This window comes from Vipera ursinii, assembly GCF_947247035.1.
Source record: "Vipera ursinii genome assembly, chromosome: 1".
Taxonomy (NCBI): domain Eukaryota; kingdom Metazoa; phylum Chordata; class Lepidosauria; order Squamata; family Viperidae; genus Vipera; species Vipera ursinii.
Window position 1 is genome coordinate 68,392,968 of NC_139512.1, and position 24,259 is coordinate 68,417,226.

Sequence of the window (24,259 nt, forward strand, 5' to 3'; positions counted from 1 at the left end):
GGCGGGCGCACCCACTGAGAAGACCCTACCCCTGGGTGTTACCCGCCGGCAGTCTTTGGGAATGCACTGGATGAAGGGAACTTGATGCCGGCAGCAGGTGTTCCCTCAAATATCCCGGACCCTTGCCATTTAGGGCTTTATAGGCCATCACCAGCACCTTGAATCTCACCCAAAAGGCAACTGGAAGCCAATGCAGCTCGCAGAGTAGAGGTGTTACATGGGAGTATCGGGAGACCCCCATCACAAGCGGCTGCATTCTGCACCAGCTGAAGCCTCCGGGTGGTCCTCAAGGGCAGCCCCATGTAGAGAGCGTTGCAGTAGTCTAAACGGGAGGTCATGAGCGCATGAGTGACTGTGCGTAAGGCATCTCAGTCCAGGTAGGGTCACAACTGGCACACCAGGTGAACCTGGGCAAAAGCCCCCCTGGTCACGACCATGTTGTAGCCTTCAAGCGAGCCCACGACAAACAGACAAACACGGTGGAATCAGGCTCCTCGCGTCGTTTTGTGCATTTTCCAGGGTGGGTCATGAGATCCAGCAGCCCGAAACTGTAAACATTCCGCTCCGGGTAAAACCGCCCCAAGCGTTTCTTCCTCGGCTTCAGAGCTAAGAAACGGGCCGCTTTGTCGCCCATCCGAAAACCGAAAGGAGCCGAAGCCACGACGAGAGCCTGTGGCGCAAGCAGCCCAAGGCGCCCCTCCCCATTTCCTCTGCTCTTGCCAAGCGGGCAGGCCTCCCCCCCGCCCCAATCCAAAGAACGGCCGGGCGGGGTCGGCGGCGCTGCTTCCTTCGCCGGGGGCTCTTCGGGGAGCGCTTGAGCAGCGGCTGAGGAGCAGCGGGGTGATGCGGAACCGGGGCTCGGACGGCCAAAGCGGCGCCGTTTCTCCCCGGGGTCCGAGTGGTCATGGCGAACGTCAAAGTAGCTGTGCGAGTCCGGCCTCTCAGCAAAAGGTGAGGCGCCGGCTCTGGAGTGGAAAGAGGGAAGCCTCGAACGCGTGGACGTGCGTCCACACGTGCCTGCGCCGACTGATCGGCTTGGGTTGCTCCGCGCAGCTGCACCCTTTCTCCTCTGAGCTTTAGGGAGCGTGAGGTTTGCTAAGCTTGCCTAGGAGCCGCCGTTCACTTGTGCTCCTTCCAAGAGTGTGCTTGGGCTACTATGAAAGTGGGGCGCGTTTTGCTTCTCCACGCTTGGCAACGTGGGAAGTGAGGAGAGTCGCGCTGGACTGCGAGGAGGTCGGTTGCTGTTGAAGGGAGATTGTCCCTAAAGCGTAGCGTGCAGAAAAGGGAATTACTCTACACAGCGTGACCAAACAAGGCGAAGCCTGCTTTTGGTTAAGAAAACGTGCAAAGGCTGTGACAGCTAAGCACAATTTAATGTTCAACCCCGAGCTACAAATAAATATTCTCTTCTTTCGGTACTTTTAAGAAATGCAATGCATTTTCTGCATGTGCTTTCTAGTAATATTGAATACACCAAAACAATTTTTCCCCAAGATTTAATCTCTGTTTTGTTTATATGGAATGCTTTTCAACTGTGTTTATAGTATCCTGAAACAAATGAGTGCTGTGTGTAAACTCAAACCGTGTGATTAGTGGTCAAATGGGTTATGTGAACCCAGAAAATTGGGTTGAGTACAGTAAACCATGACTGAATTAACTATAAGTGTGTTATGTGAAGGCAATCTTATATCATCCTTGGGGATCTGTCATTGAAATCAGAATTATTAATTATCATGATTTAAGGCTAAATGACTAGATGCATTTCCAAGGAACGTATGAAAAGTTTTCCACTTTATGACACAATACAGTAAATATCCTTGTTATTTGTGAAGATACAGATCCTTAAAGACTATTTCCATTTTCAAAAATGAGAAAATGTGATTCTTCCATCTATCTTCCTTTGCTTGAATGAATGTTTTCTGAAATATGTATCATGTCACAGTTTGAAACTGGGTGCTACTCATCAACTTCCCAATCATCTCTGCCCTGTTCTGTACATTTTTGTTGCTAATAATTTTATGTCACTGAGTACCATGCTTTTATAAGTACTGTCCTTATTTTTGAATACAGATAGCCCTTGACAGTTATGTAGTGACTGTTCAAAGTTACAACGGCATTGAAAAAAGTGACTTATGACCATGTTTCACACTTACAACCATTGCAGCATCCCCATGGTCATTTGATCAAAATTCAGATGCTTGGCAAATGACTCATATATATGATGGTTGCATGGTCCTGGGGTCATGTGATCACCTTTTTTCAACCTTTTGACGCAAAGTCAGTGGAGCAACAAGGTTCACTAACAGTGTTACTAACTTAACAACTGCAGTGATTCACTTAACTGTGACAAGAAAGGTAAAATGGGCCAAAATTCACTTAATAACTGTCTTGCTGAGCAACATAAATGTTGGGTTCAATTATGGACATAGATCGAGGATTACCTATACCAGGGGTAGGCAACCTCGGCTCTTTTATGACTCATGGACTTCAACTCCCAGAATTCCTGAGCCAGCCAAGCTGGCTCAGGAATTCTGGGAGTTGAAGTTTAGTTTAGTTTTAGTTTAGTTTAGTTTTTATTAAATTTTTATACCGCCCTTCTCCCTAGGGACTCAGGGCGGTGAACAGGGCAGATAATAAAAGTACAAAACTACAAAAGTTAAAATAGAATTAAATTAATGCCCAAGATAAAACAGTAAAATATACAAATATTTAAAAACCCAAATTAACTCCCCATCAGGCCAGGCCAGCTTGTTCAAACAGGTGGGTCTTTAACCCGCGCCGGAAGGAGCGGAGATCCGGTGCCATCCGGAGCTCCACCGGCAGTTCATTCCATAAGGCCGGGGCGCCCACAGAGAAGGCCCTCCCCCTGGGGGCCACCAGCCGGCATTCTCTGAAGTCCATGAGTCATAAAAGAGCCGAGGTTGCCTACCCCTGACCTATACAGTACTTATCTAGGCTACCGTAGTTTGTTATTGTCAAAATATTCAGAGTACCTTTTTTCCCCCACAGACCGAACAATTTCAGAATTCTTTGTTCTAGCGCTCACTTCCTCTGGATAGATTCAGTACTAGACTGAATTATCCCATCTGTTTATTTTATTTAATAATGAAAGACCTTGTTTTTCAATTTAAATTGTAGCTAATTTGAGGTTGACCTTACAATGATGAGTCATTTAACCCAGAGGTCCCCAACCTTTTTGGCACCAGGGACCGATTCCGTGGAGAAAGGTTTTTCTGTGGACCAGAGGGTGCGTGGTTTTGTATGCTGCCTGCATCTCGCGGATGGGGCTTTGCTTGTTTGTGCAGCCCAGTTGCTAGCATGCCAGAGCCCGATACAGGTCCACGGACCTGGGGTTGGGGACCCCTGATTTAACCCTCTATAATTTTCCTACCTGATTTTCTTTCCCTGCTTTGTGGCTTGAGCTTCATTATTGAGTAATTCCACATATCCTCAAACCTGATGCTTATCTATTAAAGGTAAAGGTAAAGGTTCCCCCGCACATGCGTGCTAGTCGTTTCCGACTCTAGGGGCCGGTGCTCATCTCCGTTTCAAAGCCGAAGAGCCAGCGCTTGTCCGAGGACGTCTCTGTGGTCATGTGGCCGGCATGACTAGACGCCAAAGGCGCACGGAACACTGTTACCTTCCCACCGGAGTGGTCCCTATTTTTCTACTTGCATTTTTACGTGCTTTCGAACTGCTAGGTTGGCAGAAGCTGGGACGAGTAACAGGCGCTCACTCTGTTATGCGGCACTCGGGATTCGACCCGCCAAACTGCCGACCTTCCGATCGACAAGCTCAGCGTCCTAACCCACTGAGCCATAATTTTGATTTACAAAATTATAGTACTGCAAATTCAGTTCACATAAACATTGGTGATGCCTGCTGTACAAGCATGTGTGTATAATAAAATAATTAAGAGCATGTGTGTTGTGGAGTTTGGGGGAGGATAGGAGAAAGAAAACTTTGGAGTTGTATAAAAATCTGTGTGACAAATAATATAATCCCTTTTCTGGAGAAGAGAGGGAATAACAAAGCAAAACAGATGCAGTCTGTGTACTTTCAGATCTTTGTTTTGGGTGCAGCTCAATGACTACATCATGTTTTGACACTTGGCCATTATAAATACTTTTTCACTGTTATCGGCAAGATACTTTCTCAGCCTTGCACTGTTATGTTGACATTATAAGGCAGTTAAGCTTTAATTGGCAGAAACAAAGAAACATCTTAAAATACTAATTTTTGTTCATTTTTATGTGCAGAACCTAAGCAGTGCAGCTTTCTAGGTTCTTATACTTTCACTTACTGCATGGACTGCCTTAAGCTTTCTTAAGGAGAATAAACAAATAAAAATAAAGAAAAGGCCGGTGTGTGGTGTAGTTGGTTCACATAGTGTGGTGGGATGGAGGGTTTGTTGTCACTGTGTGTTGGGGGAAGAGAGCACGGGGGGGGGGAGGCTCAGCTAATCTCAGTGTACACATGTTGTACTTTGACAATAAAGGTTTATTATTATTATTGTTGTTGTTGTTATTATTATTATTATTATTATTATTATTATTATTATTATTATTATTATTATTATCTTGAAGCTTCTTTATAGAAAAAGTCCTAAATCTGCAGCTGTGCTCATGTAAGTGTTTACACCATTCTAGTTGGGGAATTCTGGGAGTTGAAGTCCACACATCTGACAGCTGCCAAGTTTGAAAAAAACAATGAATTGCTTACTTCTGGTTTACTGACTAAATTACAGTTGGCTGGGTCTCTACAGCACACTGAAATGGATTATATATTTTATAAATCTTGATGGGAAGATTCACAGAAGGCCACATAAAACAAGCCACATTACAACTTAGCTAGTTATGAGAACCCAGCCATAATTTCTGCCTAAGTGAAACATCTGGGATTGATCTGTAAACTATGGTTTATGTTTGCAACAGTGGCGAACATAATACATATGGTTTATGTATTAGCTTGTGTGAACGCATAAAGACTGAAGCTGGTAAAGAGGGAAGCAACAATTTCCAGACTACGTGAAACTTATGGAAAACATTATGAAAACATTAAAGAGATATTTCTAACTCTCGGGGTTGGGAAAAGAACAAAAAAGTCTCTTGACGTGAAAGGGTGGGAGGAAGTAGCTTAGAATTTAAGGGTTTGATTCTTGTGCTTTGCACTACCCCGGCGAGAGACAGACAGACATGTCTTTTTTGTTGCCTGCAATAAAGCAGCTTGGATCTTTATGCCAAATCTCTGAAGTTTCAACTATTCTTACTGAATGTGGGGTAGACTTTGTGAAGAATTGGCATTGCCATGTCTAGTGAAGTCTGACAGAATGATAATAGGGTGTATTAGTAAGAAAGGTGGAAAGATTTTGCTGTGCACAATATACACAGAACATTGGGTGGCAGAAAAAATGTATTGTTACTCTTCGACTTATAGTTCATATAGTGACTGTTCAAAGTTACAACGGTGCTGAAAAAAGTGACCTATGACTATGTTTCACACTTACGAGCTTTGCAGCAGCAGCAGCAGCAACATGATCTAAATTTTCACTCCTGATCAACACCAACTGGAATTGGCACCAGAGGAAGGAGGAGAACGATACATTGCTGCCCACCCACAATCCCTATAGTTGGTGCTGGAGGTTACAATGGTTGATTATACTGAAAGCCATCAAGAAGAACAAGAATCTATGTACCACCCCTTCCTCCTCCCCCTGTTCACATCAGAGGTCATCCAAAGCACGACCAGTGCTGGTTCAGTACCATGCCCAGGTCTGAAAACTAAACTCAACATGGTCCAGATAATCTGCTTTCTCCAGGATTCTCTGAGGCTCTTGGTGGCCACCTTCTCAACAACCTTTCCCAAAAAGGAAAAGTTGAATATTGAATGAATTGCCTAGTAGGGCTGGTCTAGTGATGGTTTTTTCGGAGAGGTGCTAACTAACTCCTGCTTAAGAGATGGAGGGATAACCTTCTCTCTCAAGGGAAGAGTTCATCATTGGCAGAACCCAACCACTTGTCGTCTCCTGGCAAGACATGGATCTAACAAACAAGTGGCCAAGCTCATAGTCATGAAGAACCTGACACTTCATCAGGACTAAAAGGATTTTAAGAAACTTGAAATAATGTAAATTAATGAATATAAGTGAAGGATTGAGTCTTAGAGTTCATTTAGAGCAGGGCTTTTCAACCTTTTCACCCATTGTACCACTTTTAGGATATGGCAACATCAGAGTACCACCAGTCAACTTAACAAGGTGTCAAAAACTTGATGACCAAAAAAAGAAAAGAAAAAAGTGATGAAGTACAGGTAGTCTTCGACTTACAACAGTTTGCTTAATGACTGTTCAAAGTTACAATAGCACTGGAAAAATGTGCCCTCCCTGCCTGCTCGCCTGGCGGTGCTCTTCCTCCTGTCCGAGGTTTTCATTGTTGTGAGCATTTCTGTTGAGGATTGGCAGTGGGGGTCGGGGGGGTGTTGGTCTTTATCCCCCCCACCATCTGCTGGGTGGTTGCAGCAGGTTTTGGTCACTTCACATGACCCTGGGACACTGTGACCGTCATAAATATGAATCAGTTGCCAAGCATCTGAATGTAAATCACAAAACCCTGGAGATACTGCAACATTCCAGCTGATCGGCGCTTCTTCTGAGCTCAGCAGAAGCGCTGGGATCAGCGCTGAGCCCTCACAGCCCTGCAGCTCCAGCCGTCTCTCACTCAGACATGTGTGGTGCTGCCACAGTTTCAGCTCATTCTCCTCCCCCGCTACCACTTTTCTAGGATGGTTGCGTACCACTTGCCAGGTACCAATGTATCACAGGTGGTACCCGTACCACTGGTTGAAAAGCCCTGATTTAGAGTAAGCCCTGATTTAGAGTAAGTCTTTCTGCTAGCATAAAATTTGCTTTCTCATTACTGGGCATATAAAGCGCATATTGCACCCACCAGCAATTCTACTTAATAAGGGTTGAGAAAGAGCAAGGATTTGACAGGCACAGTGTCAAAGCGATGTGTCAAAACCTGCTCCTGGATTTATGTTAGCATTTTGTGTGGAAGAGAAACTGATGAAGGGCAGCAGAGAAGAACACAACCTTTACTTGTCTTCTCTTCAGCTTTGTCTCAGCTGCTGCTGACTAGAGATATGACAGCACTCACTTGCCATGTCTCTTGGAAGTGATTTCTTGTTGTTCTTTGGTATTTCTTCAGGGTCTTTCCCATCTCTGAAGGACTCAAAATGGGTTAATGAGGATATATGTTTTTGTGTCTTCCAGTCAGTCTTGACTCCTAGGAATTGCTTGGTTAAGTCCTTGCAGTTTTCCTGGCAGCATTTTTGGAAGTAGCTTGCCATATCTTTCTCCTAGAATTGAGAGAGTGTGTGACTGGTCCCAAATCACCCATCTGGCTTTGTAGCAAAGATAGGACTAGAGCCCCCAATCTCTCTAGTTTTAACCTTTCATGCCTATACCAAACTGGCTGTCAGAATGAGAAGTATAAGCTAGAGGTCCCCAACTTTTTGGGCACCAGGGACCGGTTCCATGGAGAGAGGTTTTTCCACGGACCAGAGGGTTGTGGTTTTGTATACTGTCAGCATCCCACGGATGGGACTTCGCTTCTTTGTGTGGACCGGTTGCTGGCATGCTGCAGCCCGGTATTGGTCCATGGACCAGGGGTTGGGGACCCCTGGTATAAGCCACAGTTTCTCTTTGCAAAATGCCCTGCTTTAAAATAACTGCAAATACATGTCCTGTGTATCTTTTACTGCCACCAGGGTAATCTACCCAGATGCTAAGCACTGCCGAGCAGTGAGCTCTTTCTGCTGGAAGGAAACAAATAAGAATAGTGGCAAAGGAAAATGTTTGGCATCCCAAGGGAAGGGGTGTGCCTCTACCAGCCTGAAGTGGTTCATAGATGACCTACAACATACAGCCACCTGTTATGATTGTTTAAGTGTTTTTCCTGCCCTTAGAATGTGGATTGGTCCAACTGAACTAACAAACAGGCTGAGTCAGTTTGATGACTGTCTTTTTTTAACTAGCTACTTTTGATCTTTACATATATGCATATATGTAACATGCAGAGATGTGTGGAAAGAACCCACAAGTACTTTCAAGCGCTGTTCCTCTAAATGAGATTTTAAAGATGCCATATTTGGGTTTTAATTTTAAAAAAATCTTATGCCTTAATTGTTGTTTGTTCTCATATTTCCAGAGAGCATGCAGAGGGAGGAGCAATAATTGTAGAAACTGAAGACAGAGTGGCAAAAGTAAAAAAAGTAAAGGTATGTTCTTTGTTAATTCACTATCCGAAAGTTTGCTACAGCTGGCAAAATATAATAGCCATATGATGACTGATCAAATACCATCAATGTGTTGTAGAGATGAAAGAATATTGTTCGGTATAGAGGTAGACTTTATACAGTGGTACTTCTTTTGCTTTCTATCACTTTGAATCTCTAAATATTTCCTAAGCCTCCAAAGCCAGCTTCTGTATCTTAAGCCTATCTTCTGGAGTATTGGCTGTTCCTGCCAGCTTGGTGTCGTCTGCAAATTTGATGGGTGAGATATATTATGGGTGAGAAAATAATATATCTCACATATCATTTAACAATTCTGGAAGGAAAGGGAAAAATATGAATATAACATATAAACTACTTGGAAAAGAAGTACGCGAGTTTCATTTTCTCCCACACTTGTCCACAAAATTCAGAGTCTGTTCGTTTAACACCCTTAAATGTCATTTACAGGCAGTGCAACTCAAAACAAATTCCTATATTTTTTCCCCTTTATTATTTATTCTTGATATTCTGTGACTATTTCTTAAACTGATATTCCTTGGGAGAATTCATATAAAAACACTAGCTGCGTTTTCCACAAAACCTTAAAATCCAAAGGCTAATTCTGAATGTAGTAAATATTTTGTAGTATTTTGTTTAGAAAGTGTGTAGATTCAAATGCTGAATTTGGGCACTGAGTAGAATCTGAAAAGAAACTAGTACAAAACACTAAAACAGTTTTAATTGTCCGTCTGGAACTCAGACATAACAATGAGGGGGAAGGGAGGTAATAGAGTCACTTCATTTTAAAAAAAAAAATTGCAGTTGTGTATTGTATGGAAAATCTGTAAGTCAAAAATAAAATAGGAAGGAAATGCAAAAGGTGGAGAGAAGCTTGGCAGACCTGCTGTGCTCCATATAGAGAAGGAGTAAACATGTTTGGAACCTTAAAATAAATATTAAATTGACCTCCTTTTAGACCCAAAATTACAGCTATGCTGTAATCTTTTATTCTTTCAGGACAGTAAACATAAGCACACAAGCAAATTACAAAATTGTTTTTTTTTACTCTTCCCCCCTCTCCCCCCCACTTTTGCTGTTCATAGTAGTCTAATATGATAGAAGCTATTTTCTGGGAAACTTAACAAAAATGTGTATTGAATTGCAGCTAACATCCTTGTGGACTGACTAGCTATAAGAGGCTGCATCCTTTCCTTTTTGGAGATTCTTGAAGGCTTCCTTTATAGGCATGGGAAACGGAGCTGGTTTTTTTCCAGACATTGGGACTCCTGAATGCTACTGTACTCTCTTAGTCAAAAAGTAAAATGGGCCAAAATCAGTTTCTGTTGGCAATATATCTTCCAACTCCGAAGACACATAAGTGAATTATAGGGTTACCATGATTACTGTGGGAATTTTACAGGACAGATGCTTCCTATTTCTTGCTCAGCCTTTGTATCTGCTTGCCTGCCTGATTATTTTAGGCAATTTGCTTAAGATAATTAGTGTTTAAAACATCTTAGGAAGCAGTTTGGCAGAGATCAAAGAACTAGATAAGTAATTTACTTGTTTTAAATTCTTTCCGGAGTTGGGCTAGTTCACCCGTTCTAGGAGGAGGACAGTAGGTAGTGTTCCATGTCTTTTTAGGAAGTTCAGAAGATCAACTGCCTGTTTCTTACAGTAGGTTGTGATGTGGATGGCGTATTGCTTAGAAATGTTAATTTTTGCCAATGAAGCTGATGTTATACATATTCTGCTGATATCAACCATGTAAACCTGAAATAATCTTTAGACTATTAACCCAAAATAGATTAGCTGTACCTAATAGAACAAAGGCTTGATGAACATAATTATATAGTTTTAATCTTGAAATAACTCTTTTCCCTACTCTCTTTTTTTCCACTCAGCAAGCTTAAGGTGATAGTGCCAAGAATGTTATATCGGCCTCCATGCAGGTGTGCATGTGTCTGTGTGTGTGTGTGTTTGTGTGCCTTTGAGTCAACGCTGACTCCTGGCAACTGCCTGAATAAGTCTTTGCAGTTTTCTTGGCAGGTTTTTTTTGGAAATGGTTTGCCATTTTATCCTTCCTGGGATTGAGAGAGAATGAGTGGCCCAGGATCACCCAGCTAGCTTTGTGAGTAGAACTCAGGGATCCCCTGGTTTCTGTCCCAGTTCTCATAGCTCTCTGTATCAGTCTGCATTGTGGCTGTTTATATCTCTTAAAAATATAATATTTTTATGTTTCTTATGACTGTTAGAAGCTTTCCCTGCACAGCATTCTGTTGTGAAATTTAACGGTAGGCAGCTATTAAAATGCAGGTATTCATAAATAATCCTTGATATTATAATTGGCTTCTTTGACTACGAGAATCTAGCCTCATAATACTCACATTCTAGTAAAAGAATTGCCCCATGCCAACAATGTCAGAAAACAGTTTCAGCTCTACAATATTTCTAGGAGCCTAGCATATACATGGAGTGCTCAAAGTTTTCTTGTCCGAGATCCAAACTCAGCTGCTCTTTGGCATCCTTTTGCGCCCTTGTAGCTCAGTTTTTTTCCCTTGAAAGAGTTCAGTCTAAGTTCTTGAGGTTTATCTTCCAAGTATGCTGCTGCGTTCCAAACGTGATGTTTTGCCATGAATCCAGCCTATTCAAAATAGAAACTTCCTCCTGTATTCATATCCTCTCATACTGGTGTAAGCTTTTTTTCAAACTAGCTTGGTCCTTTTAATTATGGCTAACGACTTCCAGCGTTAGGCAATACATAAAAAAATAAAATCCTACTGCTTCTCATAGGCAGCCATCACACTGATGGGCTACATACATACACTAGCTGATCTTAAGCAATGTGGCATCACCTTAGAGTTATAATCAGATTTGTCACTCCTGCGCAGAAACATCCTTATGAGCCATTCTGTATGTTGTGTATGTAAATAGTTAGCAATAAGCCATGGAAGAGATTGCAAACACAGTGCAGCTTTGCAAGGTTTAAAGCGGGAAAATAAGGTGCATTCATTGGACGCCACAACCAAGGAGCGGGAAAAGAGACTGTTTGTATTGGTTACAGTTCAAACGCTTTCTCTATAAAAGGGTTGCAACATTTGACAGTTGACAGTTGACTTTGTGTATTCAATAAACTCGTTCAGTGTTAACCACTCTGAGTCCTCGTCAATTCGAACCAAACAACTGGCGACGAAGGTGGGATTGACAGAAGACCAGAGATTAGGAAGAATTGTCGTGAAGGCGGCAAATTCAGAGCGAGTCATAGTCAACCGAGCGGCCGCGGCAGAATAGGAAAAAATTCTCCGAATGGCGCAAATCGGGTCACTGAAGGAATTCGACCCTAACTTCCCCGAAGATTGGGAAGAATACATCGGTCAGGTCGAAGGATTCCTGTTAGTGAACGGAATCACTGACGACCGAAAAAAAGCGGCGGCACTTTTGACAATCTGCGGCACACCGGTCTACAGAGTTGCTGTCGGGCTGTGCCAGCCACAACCAGTCTCCAGCGTGCCCTATGCCGACCTCCTCGCAAAATTAAAGGTTCACTTTACTCCCCGAAGGTCCGAACTCTTTTGGCGGCGCATCTTCGAAAAGAGAAATCAGAGACCGGGGGAGTCCATACAGAAATTCGTCGCTGCCGTCAGGGAAGCCGCAGTACGTTGCAAATACGATAATTTAGAAATTAGAATTCGGGACAGAGTCGTGCTGGGCTTACGTGATGAACAATTACAAAATAGAATAATCGCCAAACCTACCGGCGATTTACAGGAAGTGCTCGACGAACTCCTAACGTATGAGTCAACCGGGTATCGCGACCCCCCCGCAGTAGCATGGCGGCAGCACCCGAAATTAACCAAGAGGGCTATGTGGACTGCGGGGAGGTGGATCAGCAGTGGGAGGAAGAGATCGCCGAAGTCTCCAGGCGATTCGGAAAGATGGCACCAAGACAACTCAGAAGCGAGGGGCCTGAACCTGGCCGCCGGCAACAACCCGCAACACCGCAAAGACCACCGACCGGGGCACAACGACCGTGGCGGGACACCGCAACCAGACCGCGCAACAATGAAACCCAGAACCGATGTGGCAGCTGCGGCGGCAACCATCCCCACGCTTCCTGCCGATTCCGTACCGCCAAGTGCAGGGCTTGCGGCAAGACCGGCCACATCCAGGCCATCTGCAGAAACCGCGTTCGGGACACCCATCTGAACGAAGTCGATGTGTGGCCAGAGGGTAAGGTAACCCCCAATGCTAGTGGCAAGGAGACCCCTAAAACCCGGGTGAAATTTCCAAACCTAAGGGAGGTGGCCCGAGTCAATCGGAGACGGCGGGGAAGGGGTCACAATTTTCCGGACGGAAAATTAAAAATCACAGTCCTTCTGCAAGGGGTCCCTTGCAGAATGGAAATCGACTCAGGGGCTTCAGTGTCGATAATCTCCACTGAAACCCTTGAGAAAATTGAACAACTAAGCGGAAAAAGAATTCCACTTAGTCCAACTAATATTCAATTAATGGACTTCCAAAAAAGTCCAATAATCGTAAAAGGAAAGACCAGCCTTAGAGTAAACTTTAAGGGGTTTAAGGGGGTCTTAGATTTGATAGTTACGGAGGGGAATAGGACCAGCTTAATAGGGCTTAATTGGTTTCCTGCCCTGGGAATTTGGATTGGGGGAATAAATTCAGTGATTAGAAATAAGACCCTCGAATCCGTCTGCAAAGAATTTGCAGACGTATTCGATGGATCTCTAGGCAAGTACAAAGGGCCCCCCATTAATTTTAACCTAGACCCCTCAGTAAATCCAATCAGGCTAAAGGCCCGGAGGGTACCTTTTGCCTTAAAAGAAAAAATCGAGGCCGAGCTCGACCGGCTTGTAGGCCTCGGAGTTTTAGAACCTGTTGAGGGCGGTTTGTGGGAGACGCCGATTGTCACACCCCTCAAACCCAATGGGGATGTGAGAATCTGCGCCGACTACAAAGCCACCCTCAACATTGGAATGAAAAAGCATGCTTACCCGGTCCCGACGGTGAAGCAGGTCCTCGCCACGATTCAGGACGCCGCCATCTTCGCCAAGCTCGACTTGGCGCATGCGTACTTACAGTTGACTGTTTCCAAGGAGGCTGCAGAGGCACAGACAATTGTTACCCACAAGGGGGCGTTCCGAGTCCACAGACTGCAATTTGGAATTGCAGCAGCTCCAGGCATCTTCCAAGAAGTGATGGAGAGGACCTTAAAGGGCATACCTGGAGTATGCCCTTACTTTGATGATGTCCTAATAGCTGGAAAAGATGAAGGAATGTTAGTAGAGCGGCTGGAACAGGTACTGGGTAGATTTAGAAAGGCTGGATTAAAATTAAAAAAGGAAAAATGTAGCATAGGGGTTAAATCCACTGATTTTTTGGGGTTCAGGATTGACAAAAGTGGAGTCCACCCTACCCCTGAAAAAATTAAAGCAATAAAAGGGGCTCCTGAACCAAGGAACAAGGCGGAGCTACAGGCCTTCCTAGGCTTGGTAAATTTTTATCACACTTTTGTGCCACATAAGGCTGCCATTGCAGAACCACTGCACAGGCTTTTAGATAAGAAGACCCCTTGGCATTGGCAAGACAAGCACAAAGCGAGTTTCCAGACCTTAAAAGACATCCTTTCCAGTAGTTCAACTGTAACCCACTTTATAGAAAACAGACCAATCTACCTGGCGTGCGATGCTTCGCCTTATGGCGTTGGGGCAGTAATCAGCCATTTAGACACCCAGGGAATGCAAAGACCCATTGCTTACTACTCCCGCACACTAACCAAGGCAGAGCGGAACTATGCTCAAATAGACAGGGAAGCTTTAGCCATAGTGGCAGGAGTTAAAAAGTTCCACGACTACCTGTATGGCAGGAACTTTACAATACTGACAGACCACAAACCCCTGCTGGGACTGTTTACCACAGATAAACAGACTCCCCAAATTATGTCTCCCAGGATGCTGAGATGGTCCATTTTCCTCTCAGCATATTCATTTTCCCTCCAATACCGACCAGGTAAGGACATGGGTCATGCAGACGCTCTTAGCAGATTGCCCCTTAGCACAACAGAGGAGGACCCTGCCCCAGTGGGACAAGTAATGTCCCTACAAGATATTCCTGATTTGCCCCTAACAGCTAAAGACATAGCTGAGGCAACCAATAAGGACCTCATCTTAAGGAGAGTAATGGCCTGGGTCATGAGCGGTTGGCCCAACGCCAACCCGGACGTAAAATACAGTCCATTTTTCAGAAGGAAAGATGAACTATCAGTTCATATGGGTTGCTTACTCTGGGGAACTCGTGTAGTAATTCCGGAAATCCACAAATCAGCTATTCTATTTGAATTGCATGAGGGACACCCTGGAATAGTAAGGATGAAGGCCCTGGCTAGGAGTCACTTGTGGTGGCCAGGATTGGACCACGACATTGAGGAATGCGTTGCCAATTGCCATCTGTGCCAACGTTCCAGGCCTGAACAACAGCACATCCGCACACATAAATGGGAGCTAGCTAGGAATCCTTGGTCCAGGATTCATATTGATTTCGCTGGACCTTTCCAGGGGTTAACGTTCCTTGTAGTGGTCGACAGCTACTCTAGATGGCTAGAAGTAGTACCGGTCAGTTCAGTAACAGCAGGCAGAACAATACAGGCATTAAGGGGCCTCTTTGCCACTCATGGGTTGCCGGATTTAATAGTGTCTGATAATGGGCCACAATTCACATCTATTGAATTTCAGGATTTCCTCAAGGCCAACTCGATTAAGCACAAGACTTCTGCACCCTTCCACCCCTCCACCAACGGATTGGCTGAAAGGAATGTGAGGACCACGAAGGACGCGCTTAAAAGAATCATTCGAGGTGACTGGCATCAGAGACTAGCTGAGTTCTTGTTGGCTCAGCACACAACCCCTTGTTCGGCTACAGGGAAAAGTCCAGCTGAAATGAGGTGGGGCAGGAAAATATTGACCAAGTTGGACAGATTACACCCTGACAGACTCCAACCAAACAGTGAATTAGACATTCCTAACAGAACATTTGAAGTGGGGGACTTGATTTGGGCCAGGAACTACGCCCAAGGGGACAAATGGATTCCAGGGGTGGTAACTGAAATCTTAGGTCCCCTATCATACATCATTGAGGGGGAAGGGAATAGGATCTGTAAAAGACACATAGACCAGCTGAGGAAAAGATCTAGTGGGTGTGTGCCTGCTGAGGGGGACCAAAGCTCAGTAAGGGGAAACAGTACAGACAACATTAGGCCAGAAAGCGGTGTAGAGGTTGGGCAAGATGACACATTCCCTGATGCCCAACAACAACAATTCAGTCCAATTGATTGGGAAATACCCCTGCGAAGTAGGCCAGTGACCACTGAATCCCAAACACAACCTAATACACAAGACAGTACATCTGAAGCCAGTAACCCAGAGCCCAGGTCTAGTAGTAACCAGCAGCCAAGCAGTCAACCAGGAAGAAGGGTCCCTAATAGCCAAAGTAACAGATACCCGTCCAGAATACATAGGCCACCAAAATACCTAATGGATTTTGTAAAGAAATGACACCAACTGGGGGGTAAGGGGTGTTGTGTATGTAAATAGTTAGCAATAAGCCATGGAAGAGATTGCAAACACAGTGCAGCTTTGCAAGGTTTAAAGCGGGAAAATAAGGTGCATTCATTGGACGCCACAACCAAGGAGCGGGAAAAGAGACTGTTTGTATTGGTTACAGTTCAAACGCTTTCTCTATAAAAGGGTTGCAACATTTGACAGTTGACAGTTGACTTTGTGTATTCAATAAACTCGTTCAGTGTTAACCACTCTGAGTCCTCGTCAATTCGAACCAAACACTGTACATTTACTTCTCTCATCCAGATATCTCAGTAGCAAACAACCTCTAAATTTAGGAAGACTTTGCCTTTGGCCAGATTCAGTGCTCTTCCAACAGCAGTCACGGAGGTGTGCGTCAGATACCAGAACATGGAGGTGCATCTGAAACACTGGATTGTGTTATATTGTACTGCTCCTTTTACGCTGGTGCTTTCTAGGAAATACTGTTTCCACTCATCACCTGCTCACTAAATCCTTCTACCTCATTTTTTTTTTACTCAATCTGGTTCTACTTTGATGGTTGCAGCCAAATATATTTCATAGTTTGTTGTACAAATTGTATGTCTTATTTTTTTGTAAACAACTCCTAGGTATTTTCTGTTTGGAAACTTTTCAAGTGCAGCTGTTCATTTAATCACTACTTTATAATAGTGTGTTATGTCCATACCATCACTTGAGTGTTATTTCTGTCTTATTTTCATTATTAGCTGCCAGAGACATTTTAACAATATACAGTCATGCTCGAAATTGTTGGCACCCCAGAAATTTTTCCAGAAAATCAAGTATTTCTCACAGAAAAGTATTGCAGGAACACATGTTTTGCTATACACAGGTTTATTCCCTTTGTGTGTATTGGAACACAACAAAAAAGGGAGGAAAAAAAGCAAATTGGACATAATGTCAAAAAAACCTCCAAAAATGGGCCGGACAAAATTACTGGCACCCTTTCAAAATTGTGGGTAAATAAAATTGTTTCAAGCATGTGATGCTCCTTTAAACTCACCTTGGGCAAGTAACAGGTGTGGGCAATATAAAAATCACACCTGAAAGCAGATAAAAAGGAGAGAAGTTCACTTAGTCTTTGCATTGTGTGTCTGTGTGTGCCACGCTAAGCATGGACAACAGAAAGAGGAGAAGAGAACTGTCTGAGGACTTGAGAACCAAAATTGTGGACAAATATCAACAATCTCAAGGTTACAAGTCCATCTCCAGAGATCTAGATTTGCCTTTGTCCACAGTGCGCAACATTATCAAGAAGTTTGCAACCCATGGCACTGTAGCGAATCTCCCTGGTCGTGGACAGAAGAGAAAAATCGATGAAAGGTTGCAACGCAGGATAGTCCGGATGGTGGGTAAGCAGCCCCAAACAAGTTCCAAAGGAATGCAAGCTGTCCTGCAGGCTCAGGGAGCATCAGTGTCAGCGCAAACTATCCATCGACATTTAAATGAAATGAAACGCTATGGCAGGAGACCCAGGAGGTCCCCACTGCTGACACAGAGACATAAAAAAGCAAGATTAGAGTTTGCTAAAATGTACTTGAGTAAGCCAAAATCCTTCTGTTAAAATGTCTTGTGGACAGATGAGACCAAGATAGAGCTTTTTGGTAAAGCACATCATTCTACTGTTTACCGAAAATGAAATGAGGCCTACAAAGAAAAGAACACAGTACCTACAGTAAAATATGGTGGAGGTTCAATGATGTTTGGGGGTTGTTTTGCTGCCTCTAGCACTGGGTGCCTTGAATGTGTGCAAGGGATCATGAAATCTGAGGATTACCAAAGGATTTTGGGTCGCACTGTAGAGCCCAGTGTCAGAAAGCTGGGTTTGCGTCCGAGATCTTGGGTCTTCCAGCAGGACAATGCCCCAAACATACGTCAAAAAGCACCCAGAAATGGATGGCAAGAAAGCGCTGGAGAGTTCTGAAGTGGCCAGCAATGAGTCCAGATCTGAATCCCATTGAACACCTGTGGAGAGATCTTAAAATTGCTGTTGGGAAAAGGAGCCCTTCCAATAAGAGAGACCTGGAGCAGTTTGCAAAGGAAGAGTGGTCCAAAATTCCGGGTGAGAGGTGTAAGAAGCTTATTGATGGTTATAGGAAGCGACTGATTTCAGTTATTTTTTCCAAAGGGTGTGCAACCAAATATTAAGTTAAGGGTGCCAATAATTTTGTCCGGCCCATTTTTGGAGTTTTGTTTGACATTATGTCCAATTTGCTTTTTTTCCTCCCTTTTTTGTTGTGTTCCAATACATACAAAGGGAATAAACCTGTGTATAGCAAAACATGTGTTCCTGCAATACTTTTCTGTGAGAAATACTTGATTTTCTGGAAAAATTTCTGGGGTGCCAACAATTTCGAGCATGACTGTAGATAGTCCTTATAATTGGACTGTAGTTTGGTTTAATATTCTTTTAGTTCTTTTAGTTTTGAAACCATAATAATTTATGTATTATTCTTTCCTATACATTCCATCATTACATTTTCTGTAGATACAATTCACATTGATAATTTTGCTATTCTGTTATTTTAAGCCATCATTTAGTTGCCTTATATAAATTGTATTATACTTTATTATATATTATTCTATTATATATTATATATATAATACATTATTATATATAATATGTAAGTATTATACTATATTATAATTTCTATGCCCCAAACTCTTAGGTTTTAAATTACAATGTTACTTGTATTAATATGGTTTTATAGCTTGTTTTACTCTAATCAATTGTGACAGTCTTGTTTTGATGGTCAGTCACTGAAATGACTGTTTTTTTCTTCTTCCAACAAATACAGTAAAAGTGATTACAGTTATCACCCTATTAGATCAGGGCAGGTCAGTTTTCCTTCCATAAAGGAAGGCTGAAAATAGAAATTAGACATCACGGTCACCTCCTGCTTGTAGTCAGTTACAGGCTACCATTGGTAGGCCTAACAACTATAAATTTTATTACCCAGGCCAGTTTATAAGAAATCTTGAAGATACAGATTTATGAACGTGGCACCATCTTTTGTTTCTTGTTTTAAATTCAGGTAGACAGCAGGTTCGAAAGTGTTTGGGGCACGAGGGAAAAAGTTGTGTCATTTGGTTTTGATTACTGCTATTGGTCAGTTGACCCAGAGGATCCGAAATATGCATCTCAGGAAATGGTAAGTGTCAATACTTTCAGTCCCTTTCTCTGTTTTGTGTTTTTGTTCTTGGAAATCAACAACAAAAAAAATTCTTTGAAATTGAAATAAGCAATTGGTCTCTCCCCCCCTGCCCCAATTGTCATTTTTAATACTCAGTGATGTGCAGTCCATTACCACTTGCTTTGCTGACCATAACTAATAATAAAGACAATAAAGGTACAGATTCCTCAAGTGGGCCCAATAATAAGGTGTCTTGTCTGTTTTCTATGTCATGCTAAATTTGTTGACCCAATAGTTTTATCATACTCAGTTCTTCACTATTTCAAGATGCCAAGCCTGCTCCAAGATTTGGTTAAAAGCATTTCCAAGGATTTCTGAGGTACAATAGCTTCCTTTCTTCATTCTGATGTCACGTTTCCACTATAAATGGCAAAGTCATGTGAGTCACTCAATATATGATGGAGGGATGCAGGAAAAAGAGAAAACCAACGGACCAGTTCAACCAGAGGGACTCAGCTGCTTCCTTCACCATTCTGTTTGTATTTCCCATTTTGATCCAAAAGGAAAACCATGATTCAAACTCTTCCCTCTCATTGGTTTGCTGTGCTATTTCTTTCCATATGAACTTTTCTTCTTCCAGAACTCCATCTCTGTCCTGTGCAAGCATATATCTGCTTCTGGTTTTCTATTAATTTCCTGCTTTAGGTTGTGGTTAGCTAGTAAACTGTCTTTGCAGTTAAAGGAGGCACAAGGGAGACAAAACAAGACAGGGTCCTATGTACTCCTGCAGAATTATGTCAAAGTAAAGCAAGAATCAATGCCTCTGGTATGGCTTCTTTCAATGTATAAATCATTACTACATGAGGCTGTGGCATTTGAGTTGTGTCAGCTACAAATATTGCCTTTCTTCAAATAGCAAATGTATACTGGATAATTTTCAGCATATTTTCCCTTCTCCATTTCTTCAGGTGGAACACCCGTTGCATGTCTGTCTGTCTGTCTGTCTGTCTGTCTGTCTGTCTGTCTGTCTGCCTGCCTGCCTGCCTGCCTGCCTGCCTGCCTGCCTGCCTGCCTGCCTGCCTGCCTATCTATCTATCTATCTATCTATCTATCTATCTATCTATCTATCTATCTATCTATCTATCTATCTATCTATCACATTTATTGGCCACACATCTTACCATAGGGTAATTCTGGGTGGCTTACAATTACATATGAGCTAAAACATAAAAAGCTAAAACTTAAAACCAAGGACACATAGAGAGGGTGGGGGTGGAGTGGGGGGGAGGTGGGATCTGTTAATAATCAACCACCTCCATTGTGCTTTTCTCCCTCTTTGACCCCAAGTGTGTTTAGGCCCTTATGAAAAGTTAGGAGGTTTGGGGCCAACCTCACATCTGGGGCAAGATGTTCCAGAGGGCAAGAGCAACAGCAGAGAAGGCCCTTTTCCTGTCCCCCGCCAGCCGGAATATTCAGCTGATGGGACCTGCAGCATCTTTGCCAGCATAAGTGGTATGGGCCAATCCCAGTAACCTGGATCCATGCAATGAAGAGCTTTAATCACCAACACTTTGAATTGCACCCAGAAGCAGACTGGTAACCAATGAGGCTCATAGAGCAATGGTGTTACAGAGGCCATTCTTGGGGCCCCCACACTACCCATGCTGCTGCACTCTGTCCCAGGCGTAGCTGTAGTTTTTACTGGAGATGGTGATTTCCCATCGTTCTTACCTCTTAGCTCACATTTCACTTTCAGTGGCCACTGCTGTGGAATGAAACATGATACTTTGCCAAAATTAAACATTATTGGAAAATTATATGAAGTGGAAAATTATAACATAAAATCACAGTTTTTCAAAAGCCATCCACTGACATCAGTTCCTGTAATAAGAGCCTGGCTCACCTTCAATAACTATTACTTGCTGTTTATTTATATGTGTTATGCTAGGAGACATGAAAGAGAAAGACAAGTTGCTTACCTGAAACTGCTTCTTTGAGCTGCCATAATTCAGATAACTCACCTTGGTCTCAGTGTGGCCTACAGACTTTATATCAATATTAGTTCAAAGGTGAAACTTACTTGTTTTTGACCATGTTTGGTGAAGAACAACTGTGGAATCTGTCAATAAACTCCACATTAGAACATTCCCAGAGTGGTCTGTGTAAGTGCAAAAAAAATCTATGAGCATTGAGTGCACGGGTGTCTGCTTGAAGAACCACAGCTAGAAATAAACAGCCTGCCCCTTTTTTTAAAAAAAGCAGGAAAATATGTTCCATTCTTGCAAGCCATTAACAATAAATTACTTTTCCATATGGTCGGTTCTGTTAGGCTAACTCAGTGCGAAACTATGAAGAAGTTATCAGGTGGTATATTTGATCAGTATAATACTGTATAAGTTATTTACTATAACAGAAAAAGAGAAAAGGCATATTATGAACTGTTCTCACTATTATATTTGTATTTCATACTAAGAAAACTAGAATCAAAAGTCTTTTTAACATAATGTGAATCCACAACTACTGCTTAATGTTTACCATTGTCATTAAATTAGCTGAAAATTTTCTGATCAATATGATACAAGAGTAATTTTTTGTGGAAGCTCAAATCATAACTGATAAAGACATTTCCAAATAAAGTATTTCTGTAATGACAAGAATTTGAAACTCAACATTAAGAAAACCAACATTAAGAAAACCAGTTTCTGACAAATAGATGGGGAAGAAATGGAGGTAGTGACAGATTTTATTTTTCTGGGCTCCAAGATCACCACAGATGGGGACTGCAGCCAAGAAATTAAAAGATGCTGGCTCCTGGGGAGGAAAGCTATGGCAAAACTACACAGCACACTAAAAAGCAGAGACATCACTCTGCCAACAAAAGTGCATATAGTCAAGGCTATAGTCTTCCCAGTTGCAATGTATGGCTGTGAAAGTTGGACCATAAGAAAGGCTGAGCGCCAAAGAATTGAGACCTCTGAACTATGTTGCTGGAGAAGACTCCTGCGAGTCCCTTGGACTGCAAGGCAATCAAACCAGTCAGTCCTAGAGAAGATCAACCCTGACTGCTCTTTAGAAGACCAGATCCTGAAGTTGAAACTCAAATACTTTGGCCACCTAATGAGAAGAAAGGACTCACTGGAGAAGAGCCTAATGCTGGTAAAGGTTGAGGGCAGGAGAAGAAGGGGACGACAGAGAATGAGGTGGCTGGATGGAGTCACTGAAGCAGTAGGCGTGAGCTTAAATGGACTCCAGAAGATGGTAGAGGACAGGAAAGCCTGGAGGAATGTTGTCCATGGGGTTGCGATGGGTCGGACACGACTTCGCAACTAACAACAAAAAAATTGACAAGAATATTCATAAAATATTGTATGTAAATGTATTACTTTAAAAAGCTTCAGTTGACACCAGAGAAACAAAAATCTATTTCTGGAGTAATCCGAATACCAGCAGTCACCAGGATCAAGCTCACTCAAGGGAATTGATTTAGTATTCTCTGTAAAATACTTCTTTGGAATTTTAATGCTGTTACTGTCAGTATATACCAACATTTTCTGTTGGTAAGTGAGACATTTGTTATGTACGTTTTGCCCCATTATACAACTTTTCTTACACAGTTGTTAAATGAATCACTGCAGGTATTAAGTTAGTAACATAGTTGTTAGTGAATCTGGCTTCCCCATAGACTTTGCTTGTCAGTAGATGACCAAGGTGATCACATGATCTCAGAACACTGCAACTATCATAAATATGAGTCAGCTGCCAGGTGTTTGAATTTGGATCATTTGACCATGGAGAAGCTGCAATTTTCGTAAGTGTGAAAAATGGTTATAAGTCACTATTTTCAGTGTTATAACTTTGAATAGTCACTAAATGAACTGTTGTAAGTCAAGGACTACCTGTATTGTGTAATTTATTGTCTATTATCCATCAGTAATTTGCACTTTCTATAAAGTATTGGGATTCTGAAATGGAATGGTTTGAAACTTTTGATTATATTATGGAAATTACAAACATTCGTTAACATTTAAGAAAACATCTTAATGTATTGTTAAAGTGCATTTCCCAAAAATTGTATTCTCTTTTTCTATTCAGCTGAGAATAGAAAAAATGAAATCTAAGCCATCTGTTTAACAGATTATATCATTTGCACGGATGTGATATTTTCCATTATGATTCTTTGTTAGAACTTTTTTCACCCCCGAGACAGAAGTGGATATTACTGAAACTAAGAACAAGATTTATTGCACATGAGATTTAAACAGTTCTTTAATTAAAAATTCATCCAAGATAGCTTCCAGATAAAGGTCATGTGCTTTTGAAAATGCTTTTTACAAAACTATTTGAAAGTTTAAATAAAGATATTTTTTTAAAAAAGAAAGATAATGATTCAAAATAGAAACAGAGCTTTAGAAAAGGAATAAAAATATTAATTGGCTGATAGAGACAACCAAAAGACTCAGAATTGACCATTAGATAGTAACCATGTTTCTATGTAGAAACCCATTCTAACTACTTTTGGCAGAAAAGTCATCTAAAATGGAAACGGTGTATTTCCTTTTTAGAATGTGTTGAGATTAAACTCCTTATTGGGAAGAGATTTAAGAAAATTAACTGTAGATGCAAGTGACTCTTTTCTCATAAAAGACTGATAAAATAGGGACCATTCAGCTGTTGTCATTGTTTCCCCAATTTTCAGAGAGAAATGCAATAAGAAAGGGTTTTTTGTGTAAATAATTGGATCAGTATATAATGGACTGTAGTAGGCGGAGAGAAATCTCTGCAAAACGGTTTAGTTATATTACATTTCTTCTGCCAGTAACACAGCTGGTGCATTCAGAAGACATTTAAATGGCTTGGATTCTACATGAATAAGGTCATTTCTTTGGCATTAGTGATTTTGTTCCCCCTCCAGAATTTTTGGCTTTAAGAATTGGTATATAGAATTAATCCTGTAGTAAGAGAAAGTACAGAGTGAGAATAAAATTTATCCTATGCAAAGTTCACATTTTTCCCCAACTATACAGTGTCTATTTTCAAGCTGCCATCTGCAGACTCCATTAGATATACCAGTACAAAAACTTCATTTGAATAGTGAGCTACAACATTGTCTTGAAGATCTTCAGGACTACTGTATACCGTATATTGAAAAAAACAGTAATAGAACAAATCTGTTATCAGTAACTCACCTGTTTTGATGGAGATCCATTTTATACATTGGATGAATTGTTTTGAATGCAA

The 24,259-nt window shown here is 42.1% G+C and overlaps 1 protein-coding gene across 1 annotated transcript in view; it reads left to right on the plus strand.

Annotated features, from left to right (window-relative positions):
• Positions 1-904: 904 nt before the first annotated feature.
• Positions 905-24,259, plus strand: part of STARD9 (StAR related lipid transfer domain containing 9) — a gene marked incomplete at its 5' end in the record, with an annotated part of 105,425 nt that continues 82,070 nt past the window's right edge. The window contains 3 exons of the mRNA XM_083355843.1: positions 905-951; positions 8,208-8,277; positions 18,923-19,039. Of these exons, the coding sequence (XP_083211969.1) occupies positions 905-951; positions 8,208-8,277; positions 18,923-19,039 (234 nt within the window). The remainder of the gene's footprint in view (positions 952-8,207; positions 8,278-18,922; positions 19,040-24,259) is intronic.